Genomic DNA, 24,666 nt, shown 5'->3' with positions numbered 1-24,666 from the left:
TTATACCTAGTAAAATGATTTGTTTGTATTTTACGCCAGTATCATCGAAATCCAGTCGTGGAAGGGGGTAGCAAACGATGTTTCCTGTTCTCAACCGTTAATCCAAAGGTATAGCCAGGTTAATATTAGAAATGCTATTGAAAATAAAATGATGTCCCTGTACAATCATATTATATACTGTATATTTTCAATTATGCTTATTGTATTTAATAGTTATTTACATGTGCATTAATAAATAAATTAAGATATAAAATAAATAATAATAATAATAATAATAATAATAATAATAATAATAATAATAATAATAATGAAAATTTATTGAAAGCTAGGAATATAACAGTGTTTCCTATCCTTCCTTTTTAAAAATTAATATATTTACTTGATGAAATTATTTGAGCTCCTAATATTATCACAGTTTTCCCCTTACCTGAATCCAGTGATATGTGTCTTTCAGTGACTCCACCATATTGTTCACAAGGCTATATTTATCTTTCTCCGATAGATAGTTCCAAAAGTAACGACCCTGTGAGTAGTTATCTTCATAACTGGAATTATACCTGTGAATATAAAAAGTATATGGAAATTACTGTATACCGTCTGAACTAAAAAATATCTTCGGAAAGACCAACAATAGCAAAATAACTCACATTACTTTGGTTTATTTATTCTTCAATGCTGAAATATTCTGATAATACACATAATACGAGTAATGACTGATAGTAGTTAGACGTGATGCATATCGCTCGTGACCAAGCCAGTTATTTTCGTAGGTGTAAATAACCAATAGTCTGCAATACCGTGTGCAAGCAATTAATGAAATCGTCTTCTTAACATTATCGTGTCTCAAATAGCAATATGAGTCCGATAAAGGATGTTAAAGGTGAAATTGAAGATGATGTGAAACGCGTAGTGCGGCAGACTCTTCAGGACACCACCATGTTGGCAACTTATGCCAACTTAATACAAGAGTCAGTGACTGCAGCACTAGCGGAGCTCATCACGGCCCTAGAGCAGCCGTGGCGAAAATGTGGCTCTTGCTTCCTACCTCCCACAATCCCCATCCTCTCACTCACTGGAGTCAAACTCCGTTCCATTTGTATTTCTCTCTGACCTGCGAGTGGCGTATCGTCCCAATGTCTCTCTCGAAACCATGTACCTCTACAAAAACGAAAGTTTCAAGTAGAATGGGAGGACGCATTTTTTTGCTGCCAATATGATGAGAATATTAAATGTATGATTTGTTCACAAGTATTACGAGGAAAACGGTTGTATAGCATACAACGGCATTATACTACATGTCACTGATGAAACATTAAAAAGTTAAGTGTTATTATTGTTATTATTATTATTAATATTACTATAATATTATTGTTATTATTATTATTATTATTATTATTATTATTATTATTATTATTATTATCTCTATACGTCGATCCTTTTTCAGCAGATGTACGAATAATGCGGTTAGATCTTAAATTTAAACTCACAGATTTACAATGTGATGTTAAATGAAAGCTAGATGTAAGGACTTGACAAATGTTGAACTTTTCAAATCTTTGCCAAAAAATAAATATCCCAAGCTTCGTTCTTTCTCTTGCTCTTTTGTAGCCATTTTCGCTACAACGTACGTTTGTGAAAAATTATTTTCAACAATGAAAATAGTAAAAACCAAATTTAGATAACGACTGACAGACAAATACCTTCGTCATCAACTACGACTGGCAGTAAGTGACATAATTTCTGATTTTGAAACTTTGTCGCAGAGACATTCTGAAGACAGTTAATTTTAGGTTGTGATAATGTGTCCTATGTTTTATTGTTCATTTCTTTCTTCGTTACACGTACTAAACATTAGTTTGTAACCTTGTACTGTGTAAAATTATATTTAAGTGCTTGACGTAAGGAAAATGAAAATCCGTTAATAAGTCAGACAGTCGCTTCACTTCCCCTTCGGGTGTCCGCCTCCCTCCATAGGTGCTATGCACGTTGCAGGTTACACAGTGGCTCGGCGCACGATCACATTTTCGCCACCGCTGCCCTAGAGGAAAGTATGGACCTATACTGAAAGTCAGATTATGAGCCAACTAAATCGGAAGCAAAGTTCTGTTGCTCTCTTTCTGAGCTCTGTTGCCACATAGTGCGCGAGATTCCACATAGTGCGCGAGATTCGAAGCGTGTTCAGCGTTTGTCACCGATATGTTTAAAGTAACTGTCATAGCTGTGTTTTCAATTAATATTATAAAGAAGTATATGAAGAATTGAAACATTTCAATTAAACGAACGACCAACGATTCAATTCAAATTAATAATAATAATAATAATAATAATAATAATAATAATAATAATAATAATATAGTGTTAACTAAATATGTCGAAATATAGTTGGGAATATCTCACAGCGTTCAGAAGAGGTTTGGTTGCGAATTGTGCTATGCATGTGCCTGTTACTTCATCCCGAAATTCGTATATTTTTCTTAAAATAATATCCGTGACTCTAGAAAGAATATCTTTTCTATCAATGAACAAGGATTCGCGCTTTCGTTTCATATATTTGAACCCAATGTCCGCAAGAAGTCGCCTCAGGGTTGTGTAATGGCAAGGTCTCTAGATGTCGCTGTCGAACAGCTCCTAGTCAGGTCCTCTCATCCCATTCCACTAATGTCCGCCATCTTCGCGCCATCGGTTGCTGTTGTCAAGCATAACGTTCTCCGAAAGTTATCGAAATATGTTTTGGAAACTTATTTTATGAAATATATAAATTTAAACACAAATTCCTTCCACAACCCAACCATAGCGCAATGTAAACAAACCTAAGAGTTGGCGCAAATCTGGCAGCGTGCGAAGACCTGACTTATCGACGGACCTTGGTGTAATGGGGCATCAGCGCTTGCCCAATACAATTAACGACAAAACCATACCAATACTGTCAATAAATGGGTCTTTTATTAAGTATAGCAACACTGTAAAATAAAACCTTGGATTGTTAATGGACAGAGATCTAAATTGGAATAATCAAATAACTCACATCTGTGAGAAAATATTTTTATTCCTCCACTCTCTAAATCATTTGCGAAATTGTCTGTCCCTTTCCATAAAAATAAACATTATTCGATCGATAGTGATGTCCCATTTTGATTACTAAGATTCTCTCTTGGCAAATATAACTGACAATTTAATTGAAAGTCTACAACTTGTTTATAATGTGTATGTCCGTTTCATATGCAATACTCGTAAATTTGACCATATAATGCCATCTTTAGAAGTTCTTTCATGGGTCCGCCTAAAGAAGCGTAAATACTCGTAAATTTGACCATATAACGCCATCTTTTGAAGTTCTTTCATGGGTCCGCCTAAAGAAGCATAGAACAGCATATTCTTTTTCTGTTATGTTTAGAATATTACTCACTGCTACCCCAAAATATCTGAGAACTCGCTTTGAATATCTTACAACGTTACGGAATCAACATCAGGCTTTATTATCGTTTTCTTATCACCGTACCTCTTTCTATTCATCCTCTTTTTCCGTGTCAGTTTGTCGCCTATGGAATTCCTTACCTCGTCATATCAGGGATTGCCGAACGGTTAATCAATTTAAATTAAAAATTAAGGATTACATACTTTTACACGAAATTGACTTATGAGCGAAAGCCGATTTTTATAGATGCCACTCTGTGTGTTTGTATAAACTGTCATTTAGGCCTATCATAAAGTATAATTAAGATTTGAATTGTAAATCACTTAATTATGTATCATGTTCAGTCAATATTTCTTTATATGGAAGCTTGTTGACGTGCATGAAAATGATTTTTATATTTAAGTATGACTATTAATATTAGGTACTATTTTTGTCATTGTTTCATTGTATTTCACTTCTGGTAGTGTGGAAGGAAAGGCCTCATGGCCTTAACTATACTACAATAAATAAGTAAATAAATAAATAAATAAATGAATAAGGAATAAATAAATATTACAGATACAAAATAAGTGTTCTATTAAATATTTTATTTCTTTGTTCTTGTTGTTATTATTCTACATCAAATGTGTAATATTTCTGTAGCTATTTATTTCGTTATTATTTCTTCACAGCACTTCTTCCTTGAGATGTATTTTTCTGTCCTCAGTTGTTTTTTAATAAAAATATTTAAAGAATACCAAGTAAAACCTACAATCTCTTGAACCGTAAGACATTCGGATCTACTACCTACTGCATTCTATAACGTCTTATAATAAATGTTACCCTTATACTCTTTATCTATGACGAGCAATTAATCTACACACGCTGTTGTTGTGTGGACAAAATTGGCTTACCTCTAATGTAGGCATATATAGGGGTGGTGGCTAATTCCACAATTTCAGTACTGTATTTTAAAAGAGTGAAATTATAATATGTTAAAAGTGAGAAAAATGTCAAAATCTCTATTTTCCTCCGATTTAGTATTACATTGTTTTTCTTGTTTCTAAGAGAATAATTTCTTTAGGACATATTAAACATAGTCGCATTAGGTGACGCAGAAAGTAAAGTACTAGAGTGTTAGTTGGGAGGCCGGAGAGAAAAAGACCTTTGGGAGGCCGAGACGTAGATAGAAGGATAATATTAAAATGGATTTTATGGAGATGGAATATGATAGTAGAGACTGGATTAATCTTGCTAAGGATAGGGACCGAAGGTGGGCTTATATGAGAGTGGAAATGAATCCCCGGGTTCCTTAAAAACCATTTGTAAGTAAGAAAGTAGGATACCTAAACTTTTCCTGACATATCTGCTAACAAATTTTATGGTGATGGAATCAAAAAATAGCGTTCAAAATAACAATTTATTTTGATATCAACATATAACAAATACGCATAGTTCTTATGTTCGTCATGGCGAGCGAATTGAAAATCATTGCACTTCTTATGGCACTAATAAATAATTATTACAGAGTCTGTCATTGGGTGATAGCCACTCTCATCTCTATATTAGCCAGTGAAGACATTTTGGTAAGCTGTGTCAAAAAGTTGACATACTGAAAAGCAAGCATTGGATCCTTATACATTAGAAAAACATTATTGACGATGATTGTTAGAAACACTATTCATATCTGATTCATTTACTTACCATGTTCTGTAAATTTATCTACCGAATTTTATAATAATGGCAACAATGAGTTTTGGGAGTCTCAATTTGCAGAACATTATGACTGAAGTTGAGATTAACAACGTTTCTATCTTGAAAAGGGCCAGATCTACCACAGTGCTTCTTTAGGCATTCTGAACTTAAGTACTATTAAGCGAAATACGACCTAGAAGTTTGCCATTTGATTTTAAACTAGAATTTCAAACTGTACAAGGAAAGTGGTTTTAGAGTTCAGTGTGTACTAGAATTTGTATTTTGACATATTGAAGACTGAACGATTTATATGCTGCTTTCAACTCACTATCAGTTTTGACACAGCGTGTCTATGATCGCACTGCGTGTATACGGAACCAAATTCACTCAGCGTGTTAGAAAATAGACGAAAATAGAAACTAAAAAATATATCTAAAGACTAATACAAACATGTTAAGTTTTTTATATTTCAGTCTTCGACTTCTTTATAGTAAAATATATCCACAAAGTTATTTTTTACTAATACATCTTATTAGTTAACTTTTTCGCCCCTTATTGTGGGTATCATCAAACTGATGTAGGCTAAGAATATATATATATATATATATATATATATATATATATATGGTAAAAATCCATATTACATATTGTAAAAATGTTTTGAAACTTTAAAAAGACGAGCTTGAGATTAAAAACAATAGACATTAAAAATAATTAACAATGATTACATATAAAAAATTTATTGAAAATATACATACCTATGTAATATTAACATACTGAAATTGTCTATCAACGAGACGATTTTACTATATACATGCATTTCTACTTCCCTAAGTTTGTTATGTGTGGATCGTTGAGTATGTACTTCACGCAATGACTATTTGAATGTAAAATGACCTGTAAGAAATCACTTGTTTATCTTGTTATATAGTGATGCGGAAAAGAATTAAATATGCATACTTTTTACAAAATGTACAAAACGCCTGCAAAAAATTCTGTCATTACATATTTAGAAAACCAATGACAGAGATAACATATAGCTAAAATCATGGGAACTATGTACTAAAGATGAAGAGAAAATGATAGTATAGGGTTCAATTGAATAACGTTCTGTTACACGTTACACAATGTACTGAAGATGAAGAGAAAATCATAGTATAGGGTGCAATTGAATAACGTTCTGTTACACGTTACACAATGTACTGGAGCTGAAGAGAAAATCATAGTATAGGATGCAATTGAATAACGTTCTGTTACACGTTACACAATGTACTGAAGATGAAGAGAAAATCATAGTATAGGATTCAATTGAATAACGTTCTGTTACACGTTACACAATGTACTGGAGCTGAAGAGAAAATCATAGTATAGGATGCAATTGAATAACGTTCTGTTACACGTTACACAATGTACTGAAGATGAAGAGAAAATGATAGTGTAGGGTTCAATTGAATAACGTTTTGTTACACGTTACACAATGTACTGAAGATGAAGAGAAAATGATAGTATAGGGTTCAATTGAACAACGTTCTGTTACACGTTACACAATGTACTGAAGATGAGGAGAAAATCATAGTATAGGGTTCAATTGAATAACGTTCTGTTACACGTTACACAATGCACTGAAGATGAAGAGAAAATCATAGTATAGGGTTCAATTGAATAACGTTCTGTTACACGTTACACAATGCACTGAAGATGAAGAGAAAATCATAGTATAGGGTGCAGTTGAATAACGTTCTGTTACACGTTACACAATGTACAGGAGCTGAAGAGAAAATCATAGTATAGGGTGCAATTGAATAACGTTCTGTTACACGTTACACAATGTACTGAAGATGAAGAGAAAATCATAGTATAGGGTTCAATTGAATAATGTTCTGTTACACGTTACACAATGTACTAAAGATGAAGAGAAAATCATAGTATAGGGTTCAATTGAACAACGTTCTGTTACACGTTACACAATGTACTGAAGATGAAGAGAGAATCATAGTATAGGGTTCAATTGAATAATGTTCTGTTACACGTTACACAATATACTGAAGATGAAGAGAAAATGATAGTATAGGGTTCAATTGAATAACGTTCTGTTACACGTTACACAATGTACTGAAGGTGAAGAGAAAATCATAGTATAGGGTTCAATTGAATAACGTTCTGTTACACGTTAAACAATGTAATAATAATAATAATAATAATAATAATAATAATAATAATAATAATAATGATTTATTTTAGCTGGCAGAGTTAAGGCCGTAAGGCCTTCTCTTCCACACAACCAGCAAAAAGTGTATATACATATGCATGAACTTACAAAGAATTCAACAATTTGATTTAGATGAGAGTTACATGTATACAAGAGTTATTTACGAATTAAACAACAAAATACTATGAACTATTAATTAAACACTGAAATAAACTGCGTAGCAGAATTAAACTAAAATACATAGAATGTTAATATATTTCAAATTATATTAGATAATAGAAAGAGATTATTATGAGACAATTTTGAAAATGCAGCACAATCAGGATGATGTCTAAAGAAAAAAAAGCAACAGTGTAGTCAGTAATATTTTAAATCAGTATGATTGGAGTGAAATGCTAATAAGGTTATTGCTAATAAGGTTATGTACTGAAGATGGAGAGAAAATAATAGTATAGGGTGCAATTGAATAACGTTCTGTTACACGTTACCCAATGTACTGAAGATGAAGAGAAAATCATAGTATAGGGTGCAATTGAAGAACGTTCTGTTACACGTTATTCAATTGCACCCTATACTATGATTTTCTCTTCATCTTTAATACATTTTTCCCATGATTTTAGTTATGTTTTCTCTGTCATTGGTTTTTTAAATATGTAATAACAGAATTTTTTGCAGACGTTTTGTACATTATGTAATAAGTATGCATATTTAATTCTTTTCCACATCAATAAATAACAAGGTAAACAAGTGATTTCTTACAAGTCGTTTTACATTCAAATAGTAATTGTGTAAAGTAGATACTCAACAATCCACACATAACATAGTGAAGACAGAAAAGTATGTATATAGTAAATTCCTCTAGTTCATAGACAATTTCAATATGGTAATATTAAATATGCATATTTTCAATAAATTTTATATATGTAATCCTTGTTAATTATTTTTAATCTTTATTGTTTTTAATGTGAAGGTCGTATTTTTATTTTTTTTAACTTTGGAATATATAATACGGCTTTGTTATCATATATATAGATATCCTTACATTAGTCTGATGATGCCCACAATAAGGAGCAAAAACGTTAACTACTGAGATATATTAGCAAAAAGTATCTTTGTGAATATATTTTGCTATAAATAAGTCTAAGACTGAAATATCAAGTTATTGGAGCAAATACAAAACTGAATTCTAAATTCAAATTTATATCTAAAGAAACCAAATTACACTTAAGAACAGAGGGACGAACGTTTCTGACATGAGCAATGAGTCATCATTATAGGATTGGTGGGGTACCGACAGTCATGTGCCAGTGTATGACCATAACTCGGGAACGACACGTCCTATAGTGTTCAGTTTGGTGTCAGTCAGTTCAGAATTACAAGTTCTGCAAGCATGCAAGTAATGTAAATTTCTGAAGTTTATAAAAGTTTGAACGAAATTAATTTTGAAATAATTATGATTAAAAGCTAGTTTCAGTGAAATGTGCAAGCATATAAAGCGAAAATACTCGTACGATCAGACGTACCGGAAACGTTTGAAAATGAAGAGAGCAGATCAGCAGGAACAGAAAACGGTGTCGCATACCCCGGCAGAGGCTCATTGGTTGAACATGACACTCGCCTGAACGATGTTCAGCTCATTCTTTATAAAATGTTCATGGAAAACTCGGCGATATTCAAAAAGATCTTCCTGAAGTTGAAGTTGGAATTAGAAGTGTTTGTGATTCTTACCGGCGAGTCATCCTGGATATTAACAAAGATTCGATCCTAGTTCAGTTTCTCAGCAATCAGTTCAATCTAAGCTCTGTTGAAACTATACCCTCTACACTGTCTAGTTCATGTTTAGATTTGATGTTTCCAAGAAATCTCAAAGTTAACTGTGTGCCTCTTATTTCCCACTTCTCGTATTATAGATATATCTTAGCCGGTGTAAAATTTGTCAGTTATAAAATCTTGTGAAAACGAATACTGTAGTCTCAGTCTATCTCAGCGAACCCCTCACACATATGTATTCTACGTGTAAACATTGCGGCTATAACAATGTACAAAGCCTTCGACTTTTTTTTTAACACAATGAAGTCTAGATATTTCTCGGTATACAATTGAGGACCTGGATACAATAACAGCGTAAATCTACTGACGCTGTTATTGCATAAGCATCGTTTTCAAAATCCAACTGTTTAAATTTTGACTCCTGTTCAAATATGTTATTACCACAACTCAATGAAATCTTATGGGTATTGGAGAGATTGTCATGGCTTCAGATTTATTATGTTAAATTATTTTGCGGTGTGTTAAACAGATAAATTGATTGCTATAAGTTATTTTCATTCTCAAAAAGTGTTTGGTATTATAGTAATGTGTTCTTAGAAATGAGATTATGAACATTGTTTCCAATACATGCAAAGATAACGATTACAATTCGAAATCATGATTTAGAATAAACATAAGAGAACCAATGTAAGATTAAAAGTAGCTGAGTATAGACCTACCTATTGACATCGCCAGAGGCACTGTACACGCTGAATACTGGTGAGGGAAGACTTTGGGGACCATGAAAACTGTTGGGGTAGTAGTTTGGTGCCTCTCCCTGACTTTCAAACGTGCCCAGTCCATTTCGCTGATAATTAGTTACTGGGCGATTGGTAGGGCAATTCACAGGCAATTGGAGATAGTTCACTCCTAGTCGATAGCGCTGAGCATCTCCGTATGCAAACAGACGACCCTAGAAATACAGACGACAATGCATTGTTAACTGTTGGTATATTATTTAAAAATACAATATTAATTATGTGCTTAATAAGTAAGAGGCGTTATTAAACAGTATATTTCCATAACAAGTATTTCTCAGCATGTACAGTAAGTACTATGTATTGTAAAATTAGTTAATTGCCACATAAAGTTACAACTCCGTAACATAGAATACCCATTTAACAACAAAGATGGCTTTAAATTGCCCTACAACTTCATATCAACCCTTAAATTTAAGCTTTCCTGAACTTCCAGTATACTTGTGTACTAACCGAAAACCAATGTGGTCAATATATCAACATACAAAAAAGTCACTTCTTGATCTACATTCCTAACAAATAGTGTTACGTTAATTTTCCAACTTATTCTATGTATTCCCTTCCAATTGCTAAAAACATTGTCTTACTCGTATATACTTTACTATTGGAGTAGCAGCAATAGTTGTAATATTAGTGGTAATAGTAATAGTATTAGTAGCAGTAATAGTAGTATCAAAAGTAGTAGTAGTACAGTAAAAGTAGTAGTAGTAGTACAGTAAAAGTAGTACGTAACAGTAGTAGTAGTAGTAGTAGTAACAGTATTAGTAATAGTAGTAGTATCAATAGCAGTAGTAGTACAGTAACGGCAGTAGTAGTACAGTGACAGTAGTAATAGTAATAATACAGTAACGGTGGTGGTAGTAGTAGTAGTAGTAGTAGTACAGTAACAGCAGTAGTAGTAGTAGTAACAATATTAGTAGTATCAGTAAAAGTAATAGTAATACAGTAGTAGCAGCAACAATAGGAGTAATAATAGTAGTACAGTATCAGAACAGTAATAATAGTAGTAGTGGTAACAGTAATAGTAGTACTAGCAGTAGGAGAAATAGTAGCAGTAGCATTGAGAGTAATAGTAGCAGTAACATAGCAGTAGTAACAGTAGGAAAGGCTTGTACACAGATTGTAACTTTAATAATGGCAACTATTTATTTATTACGAATATACAAGTGTTACATTGGTGAGACTTTTACAGTCCTTCAATGTAGCAACCAGCATTGTCTACAACTCGTTGCCAGCGATGTGGAAGTCGAGTATCCCTGTAGCAGATCCTATTCTGTTGATATTTCTGATGGAGAGCCCTACTGCCTGCAGAATATCGGGAACAGTCCGGAATCGAACGTCACGAAGTGGTTCCTTCATCTTTGGGATTGTCATAATCACAGGAGCTTAAGTTCGGTGAATGTGGTGGATGGAAAAGCACTTCCCACCTCCAGCGACTGTACAAATCAGCTACAGGGTGTGTCGTGTGTGCCCTTGCGTTATCCTGGAAAATGATGGGAGAGTTCTGCAAAACGTGTGGGCGCTTTCTTCGCAACGCTGGTCTCAGATTGTGCTCCAAAAGATGACGGAAATGTACATTAATATACTGTCTTTGCGGGACGGTATGTGTTAGGATGACGCCGTCACAATCATACACAACAATCAGCATAACTTTCACATTTGTAGGGGTACGACGCTCCACTGTTTTGCGTGGTGACCAGTAATGACGCCACTCATTTGATTGGCGCTTAAGTAGAGGTTCGTATGACCTGGCCCATGTCTCAGCAAGCGCAACAATACGCCATAAGAAGGCGTCTCCTTCACGATCATAACGCTACAAGTGAGTTTGAGCGGTGTCTTATCGTATCCATCGCTGTGCCTCCGTCAAATCCCAGGGAACCCACCGAGATGCAATTTTTCTCATTTTTATGCGATTCTTTAGAATAAGAAACATAGTCATATGCGATATTCTTATCTCCTGGGCAAATTCATGTACCGTCTCTCGTCGATCGTTGTCTAAGAGCGCGGAAACAGCTTGCACTTCCTCTTCATTAGAACACTCGGACGACCCGGCCGAACCATGTTCCACGCGGTCACGCCCATCGTTGAAAGCTCGAACCCACCTCGCCACAGTCCTGCATGGTAACGCCGACTCTCCACATGCCTCAATAAGACCGTCATGACATAGTCGTGCTGTACGACCATGGGTAGATTGAATTTTCAGCCGAGATTGCTGTTCCTGCTTTGTAAACGTGGCGAAACACAACAGCTTAGAGTTGTAACTAACAGGAGACTAACTTCAACTCTCCGTGAGTCGGACAGAAGGGTCCTTTTAGGGGGGAGGAGGACAGACATAAAATGTGGTAGAAGTGACAACAATTAACTCCTTCTCGTTTCGCTTTTACGGCAGTGTTGCCACTATTAAAGTTACACCCCACGTATAAATCTGCAATTGGGCCAAGTGCAATGTAATCCCTAATAATACTTTTTTCATCAGAAAATCGGCATTTGAAAGTATTTCAAATGTTAAGGTGGTATTCGATATTGTTGTGGTTAAGACATTGCGCTGTACGATTCTCAATGTCATTATTAGGGACCGTATTTTGTTGAAGGTTCTCAAGTGGTTATAGATCCAGTTTTAGATCTAATGTTACCAATGAAATTGACTCAATAACGGAAGATGATGTTCGATATGCACTTAGGAGTTAAAAAAATGAAAAAGCTCCAAGATGTGGAGGAATAAATATGGAATTGTTTAAATAGGGAGAACGAAGTATCTTAAGACTGTTCAACAAGATCATAGGAGGTGACCAGACTGGACCTCATCATATGTAAGTGCAATATACAAAAAGGGAGATAAGTGGAATCCAATTAACTATTGAGGTGTCAGTGTCTTGACATCAGTACCCGCATGCGATTCTGAGATTCTACGTCACTGCTGCACCTCGCTTAAAGGTTAGAATTTCCATCGCGGAACGTGCCTGATATAGAGAAACATAAAAAATAGTAAGACTTCGGGACTGGCTGTCAAGCATACTATAGGGCTACTTACGATAAATAGTCTACATTAACTCTGCCATTACCTTCAATTGACATATTTATAAAATCCATAGGAATCGAACAATGTAATATAGGCCTACAACTAAATACGAGCCGCCGGCATAGCTCAGGCGGTAGGATATTTTCCTGCTGATCAGGAGTTGCGCTTGGACGTGAGTTCGATTCCCGCGTGGACTGATTACCTGATTGGGTTTTTCCGAGGTTTTCCCCAACCATAAAGCGAATGTCAGGTAGTCTATGGCGGATCCTCAGCCTCATCTCGCCAAATACTACCTCGCTATCACCTATTCCATCGATGCTAAATAACCCACTAGCTGATACAGCGATGCTAAGTAACCAGTTAAAAAATAAATACGTTACTCTTTAAAGACAACTAAGATTTATATGCAGAGTCTAAAGATTGTTAACAACAATCTATGTAGATAGAGGTCTATTAATAATCTTATTGTTGCATAGACACCGACTATGTGGATGCTCGGTGGCTCAAGCACCCAACGGATTAATTTCTGTTTCGATTTCAACATTTGTCCGGCGATGAGGCGAAAAATAATTTTCTTGCATTATGTAGGCTAATGTTGGCTTTATCAAAAATATAATTTATCCAATTTATAATATACAATTTTAAAAAAGAAGCGATAGCTATCGATTTTATTTTCTTACCGCAGTGTACGGTACCATCAATAATAATTGAATCAGGGATTGCAGAAACAGCACATGTCACTATTTGTGACGAAATGAGTTTATTCGAGTTTCATGGACTGTTGATATAGGGCTATCATTCCATGCAGAAACAACATATGTCAGTATGGTCGTCTCACATTTGGATACCTGTGAAATCCTGGAAGCGTGCAGAAACGACTCATGTCAAAGACATGTGCTGTTTCGTTGTGCTTTAGTCTGTCGCCACAGGGAGTGCCACTTTCAGACAGTTGCCGTGGACAAAACAGTAACCATACAATATTGCGATTTTGTAAGGCTAGTGACAACTGATGGGTTTCAAACTATCAATCAATACTATCAAGAGAATGATAGACATTTTTTATTACTGAAGCGAAGTTTGCGGAAGTAAGATCGACTTTATTCACTAATGTAATATGTTGAGGTTATTGTGAATTCCAGTAAGTTGAGATATTTTACAATGAAGTTAGTAGACTCTAGTCTCTAGTGATATGCTAGACTTTAAACAATGGTGGCCGACGTGCTTAAAAAAACCTGTCTATCGAATCCTTGAGGCGTGGTGTGCCAAGAAGACAAATGAAAGTCTTGCAACCCACCGTTATGAAGCGAACGAACCTGGTATTGTTATTGAGTGTGAATTTATCGATAGTTTAATCAAGGATACCTTCAAACTAACAAGCAAACATTCTCATGGGGCAGGTAAAAAAGTTTTTTTTTTTTTTTCCACCATGTTAATAATGTCAAAACAAGACGTGCTTATACTCGTACAAATTTTGGCCACTCGAGCGCAATTACGATGGTCGTAAAAATAGGTTTTCCTGGAGCCGTTTAGAGAAAGAAAACATAATTTCATTGGAAAAATTTATTGGAACAGACACAGCAATAGTTGAGCTATATTTCAACATATTCTCCACCGGAATTGAGACATTTATCATACCATAGGATCGACGGAGAGGTGCAGACGGCTGTCACACATTGGTTCCGATTTCAGGCGGCAGACATCTACGACACAAGGATACAAAAATTGATCCAACGGAATGACAAATGTCTCATTTCTGGTAGTGAATACGTTGAAAAATAACTCAACGATTGCTATATCTGTTTCAATAAAACTTTCCATGAAATTTTGTTCTGTTTCTGTAAACGGCCCCAGGGAAACTTATTTTTTACGGCCCTCGTAATTGCTCTCGAGTGGCCAAAATTTGTGCAAGTACTTCTTTTGACATTATTAAAATGGTGAAAGGAAAAATATTAATTTTTATCTCCCCAATGAGAATATTTCCCTGTAAGTACAAAGCGGATTACCATATTACCTTCTTCATTGGCATATCCAGACAAAATTATGCCAATTCAAAAAAAGAAGCTTCACGATATACGCAAACTAATGCGTTACATACCATATGAATATGAAGAATTTCACAATAATATTCTTCAGTGGCCTGTTGTTTATAATATTGTGGAAAAATAAGTTCATTTATATGCTGAACTTATGTTTTAAGTATACAGTAGGCCTAAGCATATATTATATCCCTAATTTGAAAAATAAACTTTAGTTGAACTGAAATTTTGATTCCTTGCACAAGCAGCACATGTCAAGTTAATATATCTGCAATGCTTGAGAAAAGTGGCTTAAGTCAGTTTCCACAAATATTTTTTATTAATTTATTGACAACTTACGGAACATCTGCTCGCTTGGGAAAAGACACATAAGTATTTCTCCCATTACAATAATTCATACAGAAGAAAATAAAATCGACATAAATCAGTGTGAAGATAGTTTTTTTCCTTCTCCTGTAAAATTAACATTTTTGACTTGTACCACTTTTCCCGAGCACTACAGATATATTGATTTATTTCAATAAAAATTCATTAGATTCCAATAAATTTGGTATAAAACGACACATCTATTAGGCTTCTGTCTGAAGAAGCCAGTACTATAACTATTGATGTGGTCTACCAGCAGTAATACTGTTTTTTGTGTCTACTGAAAAATTTGGTTTTCATTTTATGTGCTGTTTCTGCAATTCCCGATTCAATTAGTATTCCTGGTCGAAGTCGATATGGACTTAAATTACTATCTTAGACTGCACAAATACTGTTGAATGTTTTATCTTGCATGTCTCAGTTGTAACAATGACTTCACTGATTTATATCAATTCCAAAGTGTGAGCACCCATTGAAAAAAATTAAAAGTCGGCGCCTCTGATTGTTTTAATTGAATGTAACTAGGAAAGACATACGAACGCATTGTGGTTATTTCTCATGCTGCTGATATGTTTTGCAATATAAAAAATTATATTGTTTTCCTTTGGTTTGTGTACCAATAATAGATATCATGTAATGTAAGTACAATAATTTGGAGATAGCCTATAGCATCTTATCGAGATGACTTACAAAAAATAAGTTTTGACGAACAAATTAACCTATTGTCGGACTGGAAACCGTGTCTCCAAGAGTTATTTCTTTATTTACTTACACCTATTAAGAAATATTATTGGACTTACCTGCAATATTTTTTCTGGACTGGGCTCCAATCCCGGTATTAAATGTGCTGGACTGAATGCCAATTGTTCCACTTGTGCAAATTGATTGGTCGGGTTGTCAAATAGCGTTAACTTGCCAACTTCTGTATACTTAAACTGTTCTCTTGGCCATACCTGGATGTGAGATAAAAATTGTATTAGTTACATAATAATTAAGCCGCTTATGTAAAATATCTGTACATTCAACTGATAATTAAACTTGAATTACTGTCTTAGACTGCAGAGTGGTAATTTCCTTTCCCAAATTTTATTTGTACATATTAATAAGAGAAAGTAAAATTTGTTCAACATTTGAGCATAAATTCTATATGATGTTCGATAATAGGCAAGCAAACAGTTAAGCAAACGCAATTTAGTGTTAGGGAAACATTGGAATAGGTATTATTTTATATAAATGAAGGTAATTTTACGAAATTGCAATGCAGTCTATAAAACTTTTACAATAAAAAATCAAGGGAAATTGCTTTCCCTACGACGCATAGTGTATAATTTTCCTAATCTAGGTGGACAAAAATCAAATTTCGATTTGTTAAGTTAAGCATAGGTGAATAGGAATTCATGTTCTTTAACATTTGGAGAATGCTGTGAGAAATAGTTTTTACTGTTTTATCAGCAGCAAGCTATTTAGAAGGGTACGAACAACGAGTTCTTTCTAAACACATCTCGCTCCGCTCCAGTCGTAGACAGAGAGGCTTACTATGTGAGAGAATAAGTGCAAATTGTTAGTGATTTATTGTGCTGTTAGATATGTAGCCTACTCTGTTCAGATAGGTGCGTTCTTACTAATGTAACTTCAATTTCAATTTTGCAAAGTATTTTTCTCACAGTACTGTTTAAATATTACAATTGAAAAATTGAAGTTATCCAAATATAATGTGAGTTTTAGTACAATCGGTCACAACTGGTTACAGGAACTCTTTTGCCATTTAACACAGCATAATTTAGAGTGTTGAATCCGTGATTTTAAAGTTTGCGGGTTCTTGATCATTTTTCAGTAATTATTTTTTTCAGTGGTGGGGCATACGGTAATGCGGCGTAAACTGTTTCACGTTTGGCTTAACAGCAGAAAAGAATAATGGAATAAGTAAGTTTTTAATTACTGTGTGTGAGTGTTTAGGCCTGTAAAATTATTCACATGACATCGAACATCAGGTTAAAAAGTACATAGAACTCATTTTTATCTAACCTTAACAAACTCACCGTGGATCAGAACACAAATCTACTAGTTGAACAAAATTAATAACATTTCTGCATTCTAACAGATTTTTATAAAACTTTGTACAACCTTACAGGTGGCGCATATTTTTTGTGTATAAACTCTAATTACGTTTGCACAAGAATATCTACTCCTTTATAGCGGGTGCATTTAGACAAAATTAATAACTTCTCTCCTATCTAACAGATTTTTATGAAACTTTATACAGAAGTTAGATGTAGTATATATTTTTTGTCTACGAAGTCTGATTATGTTCCTATAAGAGGAACTGTCCCTTTATAGTGGTGAATTTAGACAAAATTAATAATTTCTCACCCATCTGACAGATTTTTATGAAACTTTGTACAACAGTTAGGCCTACAGGTAGCATACAGATGTAATAAAAATTTGTACACAAAAATATATGCTAGGCCTACATGTAACTGTTGTACAAAGTTTCATAAAAATCTGTTAAGTACGAGATAAGTTAATTTTGTGTAAATGCACGCCCTATAAAGGGGTAGTTCGTCTTATGGAACCGTAAATATAGTTTGTACACAAAAAATATATTCTACCTATAACTTCCATACAATGTTTCATAAAAATCTGTTAGATAGGAGGGAAGTTATTAATTTTGTCAAAAATCGCCCGCTATAAAGGAGTAGTTCCTTTTACTCAAACGTAATCAAACTTTGTACACAAAAATATGTGCTGCCTATAAGGTCTGCACGAAGTTTCATAAGAATTCTTTGATCCAGAGAAGTTATTAATTTTGTCCCTCTAGATTAGCGTTTTTGCACACTTTGCGACGCAAAACTGAACTTTTGAGAATAACAATTTAATTAGGCAACATATTACTTTTTTTAAAGATCGTGTTTTTTATTGTATTTACAGCTATTTTTGTTAAGCTTAGAAAGACAGAATTCCCATTCAGAAACTTGTTGCTAAGGAAACCAGTCTTCATAAAGTAAAACTATACTGAAATAGACCCATTACAGTGCACTTATTGTTACTTACCATTACAGTGCAGTTTTGCGAAGTCTTTGGAATAATATTGCTCTAAATTTTCAATGAAAAATATATTGTATTTGCAATTTTAAAAATATGATCGTGCAAAAAATGTTGTACAATACACGTTTGTGCAGTGCATTACAAAATCCTGTATCCTAATATACTATTACAGTACTGTTGCATATTACAAACCTTGGTCACATCAAACGGGTTAAATTGAAATTTCTTGGCTTCTTCAAAAGTCATTATTTGTATGCAAAGTGTCCAAGAAGGGTAGTACCCGTTACCAATAGCGTTGTATAAGTCGCGTGTGTAGTAATCCGGGTCTTGAATTGCCAGTTGTAGTGCTTCGTAAGCTGTAAGATTCTTCACCCCTTGATGTGTCTACAAACAAGAAGGGGTTAGTGGAATAAGGGGGTATCCCACATTTTGGTAAAAACTGAACTAAATCCATATTATGAAAGCTGAGTCCATCTACTGTTAGTTTAACGTACTATTTAAGTAAGGGATAGCCCCATTTTAAAATAAATATGAACATATGAAAGGGCTTTGTAAGTTGTATCAGAATTCTGAATGGAATAAGGAGGTATCCCACAGTTCTTTGAAACCTTGGTTCTGAATGGCAAGCTGTTTACCTAAATGACCAATGGGAGAACTGCTTTGATACAATAAGTTTCCAAGCAGCATGGCGGATGTTGACCGTACTAATGTTTTTGTAAGTGACGAAATAGTGAAAATAAGACAAATAATAGCAAAAAGAAGAAAATAAATCCATAAAATGGAAAGACAACAGCAGAAAGAAGGCACGAAACAATGGACAAGAATATATTACACGTACAGACAAAGTAATGTCTGCTAAAGTGTTCACTAACATACAACAGAGAAAGAAAAGCCACCTAATACAGGGTGTTAAAAAGTATCTAATATTTTAAGAGGTGATAGTATAAATCAAAATAAGAAAATAATGTCTAAACATGGGTCCTACAACACATATTTTCTGAGATCTGAACACTTGTTCATAAGAGGTGCTCAATGTGACGTCCATTCATGGCAATGCATTTCTCTGTCCTACAATACAGCAGACTACCAGAAAATCATACCGTAGTTGACACCTTTGGCACGGAATAATGATATGTCGCAAGGAATACTGAAAACAAAAGTCTGGTTGTGGATATGAGCGGGGTTCAGCAGAGATGCTGTTGTGAATTTTTGTAATCTGCATGTGTGGGCTGATGAAAATTCCCATGCAGTTGAAGAAACGAGGCATCAGCACCGATTCTCAATCAACGTATGGGCAGGCGTTCTTGGTGAAAGATTAATAGGGCCATACGTGCTACCACAGAGATTTTTAGGACTTTCTTATTAACGTATTGCCAGTCTTGCTGGAGAATGTGTCATGTCAGCAGGACTACAGATGTGGTTCAAGCACGATGGCGCATCAGCACATTTTCTCCGCAATGTGCGTGAATCAGGACCACTGCAATGGTCGGGGAAGCCCCACACCTTGGCCTGCTCGTTCCCCAAACCTAAATCCCCTAGACTTTTGGTTATGGGGACACATGAAGGAACCAGGCCAATTTCAAGAGTGCGTGATTCCTTACGCCAAAGGGCAGAGGAATGCATTGCCATGAATGGATGTCAGATTAAGCACCTCCTATAAAGAAGTGTTCAGATCTCTGAAAGTAGGCTATGTGTTGTAGGACCCATATTTATTAGACATTATTTACTTCTTTTGATGCATACTAGCACCTCCTAAAAAATTGGATATTTTAACACCCTGTATAGCAGGCACAGTTACGGAACCAAAGCACCCCAATGGAATGCCCATCAAAGCTGCTTAGCGTTCTGACATATCGTCCATATTAAAGTTCATACCTCCAATTCATCACAACTTTTATTTAAATTTGAAATCAGATAATGGATGTGAAGTAGAGAACAATGATCATAACCCATTACCTCCTGGTCTAGTTGCCTCACAAGTGGTGCCTTGTTGGTATCACTTATGAGGTTCAGACCTGTCTTCAGACAGTTGACTCAACAAACAAACAAATGAATCTTATTTAAGTGTCTTTTGATTAATGTCTTTCAAAGTTTGTTTCTTTCTTTGTTGTAAAAAATAGTATATCATAAGTGAAATTGTCCTACAATAATAATAATCAAGATATTATGCTCTACACTTGCAGAAAGTTAGTGCAATACCTATCTAACACATTACCCAAAAGACTTTGTGATTCTTATTATTTTCCTTAAGTTACAGAGAATCTAACAAAATGCTAAATATCTCAAAAACATACTTTTGAGGGATACCCCCTTCTTCAACTAAGCCCTTTTAATAAGTCCGTTGAAGGTATTATACGACACAGTGGAATAACCAAAGTCGATTTCTGATCATATTCAGAGCGAAAGCATGGAAACGTAAATAAGAAATAAATCCTTTTAAAGCCGTATTATATACGTATACGTAAGTACGAAGTTTCCAGGTTGTTTTTGTTTTAGTAGTTCGTACCTGCTATAATTTGAAAGAATATTATATTATTTGTCACAAATACAGATGTAGCCTATATTTGACAAGATGAGTTAGAAGCAATGGCTGAGGTAGGTAGGAGATTAGATGAGGGCACTCAATTTTGAAATTACTGCCAGGTGGAAGAAGTTTTATCAGTCTGAAAGAATGCGACTGATGGTATCCTACAATTTTGTGTATTGTTGAAGCTATTTCGAATAAATTCGTACATCAACTAACATAAGTGTTTGAGTTCTCATACGACAATTAATTCTTAAATGTAGTATTTATTTTATCGCAGTGTTATTTTAATTTAAGTTATATTCATAATAATGTTAAGTAGTTTTCGCTTTGTATAGTTATTTTTATGAAGAAACATACAGTCCGCATTTCACGAGAAGATCCGAGCAAGGAATGCGAGTTTCCCCCCACTCTTATAACCTATTCCAGACTCTGAACCGGCCGGCCATTGACTGAGCCTTGCTTGTACCAGCCGGCCAATGACACCACTTCCATTCACCTGCTCCTTCAAGAACGCTGAGTTACTGGCTTACTCTCCCCTCACCCCGCAAGGACCGTACTCCCCTCACAGTAGTGTGTCATCCCTTCTACACTTCAGAACGTTTAGATCAGCGGTGACCAAAGCGGGTGTCGTGATTACATCGTGTAATCATAGACATTCAAACGGGTACGAGGAGTTTACTGTACATTGCTGTGTTTTTCATTCACGTACTGAAGGCAAGCAGTGGCGGTATCATGTCGCTCTACAAACTTTGTCTCTACAAGCAATAAGAGGTAGTTTCGTAAAGAATGAAGAGGAGAAATTTTTTTGTTCTGTCGGACAAAATGTAATATGTTTACTTTCTTCAACGGTTCAATTAGGAGTATATAGAAACATTAATTTCCACGCTGAATAATGTATTATTATTATTATTATTATTATTATTATTATTATTATTATTATTATTATTATTACTGACCACTAAATATGTGTTTCTGTAATTCTTCTGTACATGCATGAATATTGATATTTTTAGATCTTCTCCCTAGAAGGATAAAATTATTAGGTTTTATCTCAATTTTAATCTCTTTAATCTTTAGATGAGGATAGCTATTTATTAGTTATTCATTTAATAATAATATTGTAGAAAAACTGATTCAATATTATGTGCCTAACGAACTGTTAAACTCCAGGAATTGATGTCTTAAATCATAGCCAGAAAGAGAAAAATGACATAAATGGGGTTTGAAATATCTCGTGCTCTAAAGCCTTTTAATAGAACACAATTTCTCAAAAGAGTAATGATTAAAATACCTTAAATAACATGTCCACAAGAAGTTTTTAATTTTGAAAAACTACGAGAGAAGAATTTAGAAAATTCCTGATTATATTCAAGAGGAAGGTTAAAAAAAGAAGCAAGAAAAATCGTATATTATTCACTGGCTCTTGATGACAGCAGTGACATTACTGATACAGCAAAGCTTGAGATTTTTATCCGCGGGATTGATCAAGATGTTAGTACAGGAACTACCACTGGTTGTAGTTTTCATGCTAACTACCTTTCCTCTGTCTCCTTACTTCATAGACTATCTGTGGCATGTAATCACTGCAGCTCGAGTTTTGGTCACCGCTGGTCTAGATGTATACATTAGACCATTTATTAGTTACATACACATGAATACTCATACACACGCATACACATGTAAGTACATATAAAAATATTATTTTACGATTTTATTATAGTGTGTCTCTCCTTGTCTCTTCTCCCATAGTAGGCTACGTCGTCTATTCTAATCTTGGTCGAAATATGGCAGAATACAGCATATTTTTAAAACTTCTCAATATCTGATTATTCTGTATTGTTTTATTCTCAAGTAATATTGCTTCAGAACCAAAATTATTGTACAATGTCTTTTTTCATTTATTACAAAGCATGTATCCTATTATTTAATACAGGCAACGAAACATAGTGCCCGATGAGAGAAGTTTGCTATTCCTTGATGGGCGGAGGTAAACTACACACTTTTCAGGTATATTTTATTCCACATCTTTGATATACACTTGGGGTATGTAATCTGCACACACAACAAAACCTAGGTAGCAGGGGTCGTATGTAAACTAAACCAGGGATTATTTTTTAATTAATTACATATAAATCTAACGCAATGTCAACCAATGTTACGGGCGACAAGCACAATTGACTTACGTAGTCTGTAATGGAAGGAAAGAGGTACTGTATGAATTAGACTGACTTATTGACTTACGTAGTTTGAGAGGTGATATATGAGTTAGACTGACTTGGATGGTAGTTACGCAGCAGTTCAACATAAAGCATTGGCCCTTGACCACAGTTGTTTATAAGTTGAGCACTTCAAACATTTTAGTATTGTTCGTGTGGTATCATGGAAATACAAAGCATAATTGATGACCGTGGAAAAGAATCCGACCACGGTAATTGTGCCATCCATGCTGCAATAAATGTTGTATGGAGTGAGACCTATGACATTGGATGTAGGTACCACGTAAGTTAATCTTGGCTACGTCAGATTAAGAAATAAAATTTGATAAAGGAATATAAAAGTGATTCTGAAATCGGCAGATGGTTAAAACTTGTATTCGGTCTACCATTTTTAGACCCACTTGAGGATGGCGACTGTATTGTATCTGATTTAGTGGCCATTAAGCCACAAAATGAAAAACTAGATAACGTTTGTGATTGTTTAGTAGACACCTATGTAGCCGATGACGCTACCTTTCCTCCTCCAATCTGGGCAGCTAAAACAGCAAGCTTGCAGCGTAAAATTAATGCCTGTGAGTCTTTTCATAGTGTATTCAACAATACATATTACTCTGCTCATCCTGATGTTTATACTTTTATAAATAGGTCAATTGAATATCAAATAGACACAAAGGTAAAAATTCAGGGGATATCTACTGCAGCAAGAGTTAAAAATAAGGCTCCTGAAGAGGAAAGAAACTAGGGAGAGAAATATAAAAGATTTTAATGAGGGGAAAATATCCTGATTGGAATTCATTAAGAGAATAAAATGCCACCTACCAATTCAAATTATTGGTTAATACTTTAATATTGTAGTAGTGAGTATGTTCAAAGCAAACACATGCCATTATAGCTCTGTTTTCAATTTACATTCTGTTTTTATTACCTGGGTTGTTTGCGTGTGCAGATTACATATCCAAAATCGGTGTGTGTAAATTACTTTTGTGCGAGATCGTGCGTATTTGCTTGGTTTCCGCACAAAACCAATCCGCGGAAAGTCTAAAATTCCACATTCAGTAGGCCTATTCCCAACCTAACACACATAACAATTTCCCTCTTCTTACCGCTTAAGTGACATATTGATTTTACTGCTTTAGGCTTTTAACATATTATTTTTAGAGACGTTCAATATAGTAATAATTATAAATTGGAAACTTACCACTGCAATTTCACCTAAATTGCACTGTTAATTATTGTTTTTAAATATTTGCAAAAATTAAGTAAACTCTACTAAAGTTACTGAATTCGTGATGCAAGTAACGTTAAGGAAGCCGTGAAAAAATCAACAAGATTCCAGACTCATCATAGACTGGGGAAAAAAAAGACAGACCTGCTGGAGTATAGTAAACACAGAAAATATTTTAAAGCAACAATGTTGAAGATAGATATTTTTGTTTTGCAAATTTTCCGTCATTGAACAGAAACCAAGATGTAGATTTCATTGCAACTAATTATAAATTCCTCTTTCAGGTATGTAATAAACGATCTTCGCACAAAATAATGTATGATACACGAGCGGTATGTTTTCTTTCAATTCTCGGAAATTAAAATAG

The 24,666-nt window shown here is 34.6% G+C and overlaps 1 protein-coding gene across 1 annotated transcript in view; it reads right to left on the bottom strand.

Annotated features, from left to right (window-relative positions):
- Positions 1-24,666, bottom strand: part of LOC138704895 (catalase-like) — a 56,725-nt gene that overhangs the window by 5,314 nt on the left and 26,745 nt on the right. Inside the window, exons 6-9 of the mRNA XM_069833289.1 lie at positions 18,524-18,715; positions 16,087-16,239; positions 9,788-10,020; positions 428-557 (exon numbers count right to left, since the gene is read on the bottom strand). Of these exons, the coding sequence (XP_069689390.1) occupies positions 428-557; positions 9,788-10,020; positions 16,087-16,239; positions 18,524-18,715 (708 nt within the window). The remainder of the gene's footprint in view (positions 1-427; positions 558-9,787; positions 10,021-16,086; positions 16,240-18,523; positions 18,716-24,666) is intronic.

This window comes from Periplaneta americana, chromosome 8 (assembly GCF_040183065.1).
Source record: "Periplaneta americana isolate PAMFEO1 chromosome 8, P.americana_PAMFEO1_priV1, whole genome shotgun sequence".
Taxonomy (NCBI): domain Eukaryota; kingdom Metazoa; phylum Arthropoda; class Insecta; order Blattodea; family Blattidae; genus Periplaneta; species Periplaneta americana.
Note: the sequence above shows the minus strand (reverse complement) of the source record. Positions and strands in the feature narration are given on the sequence as shown.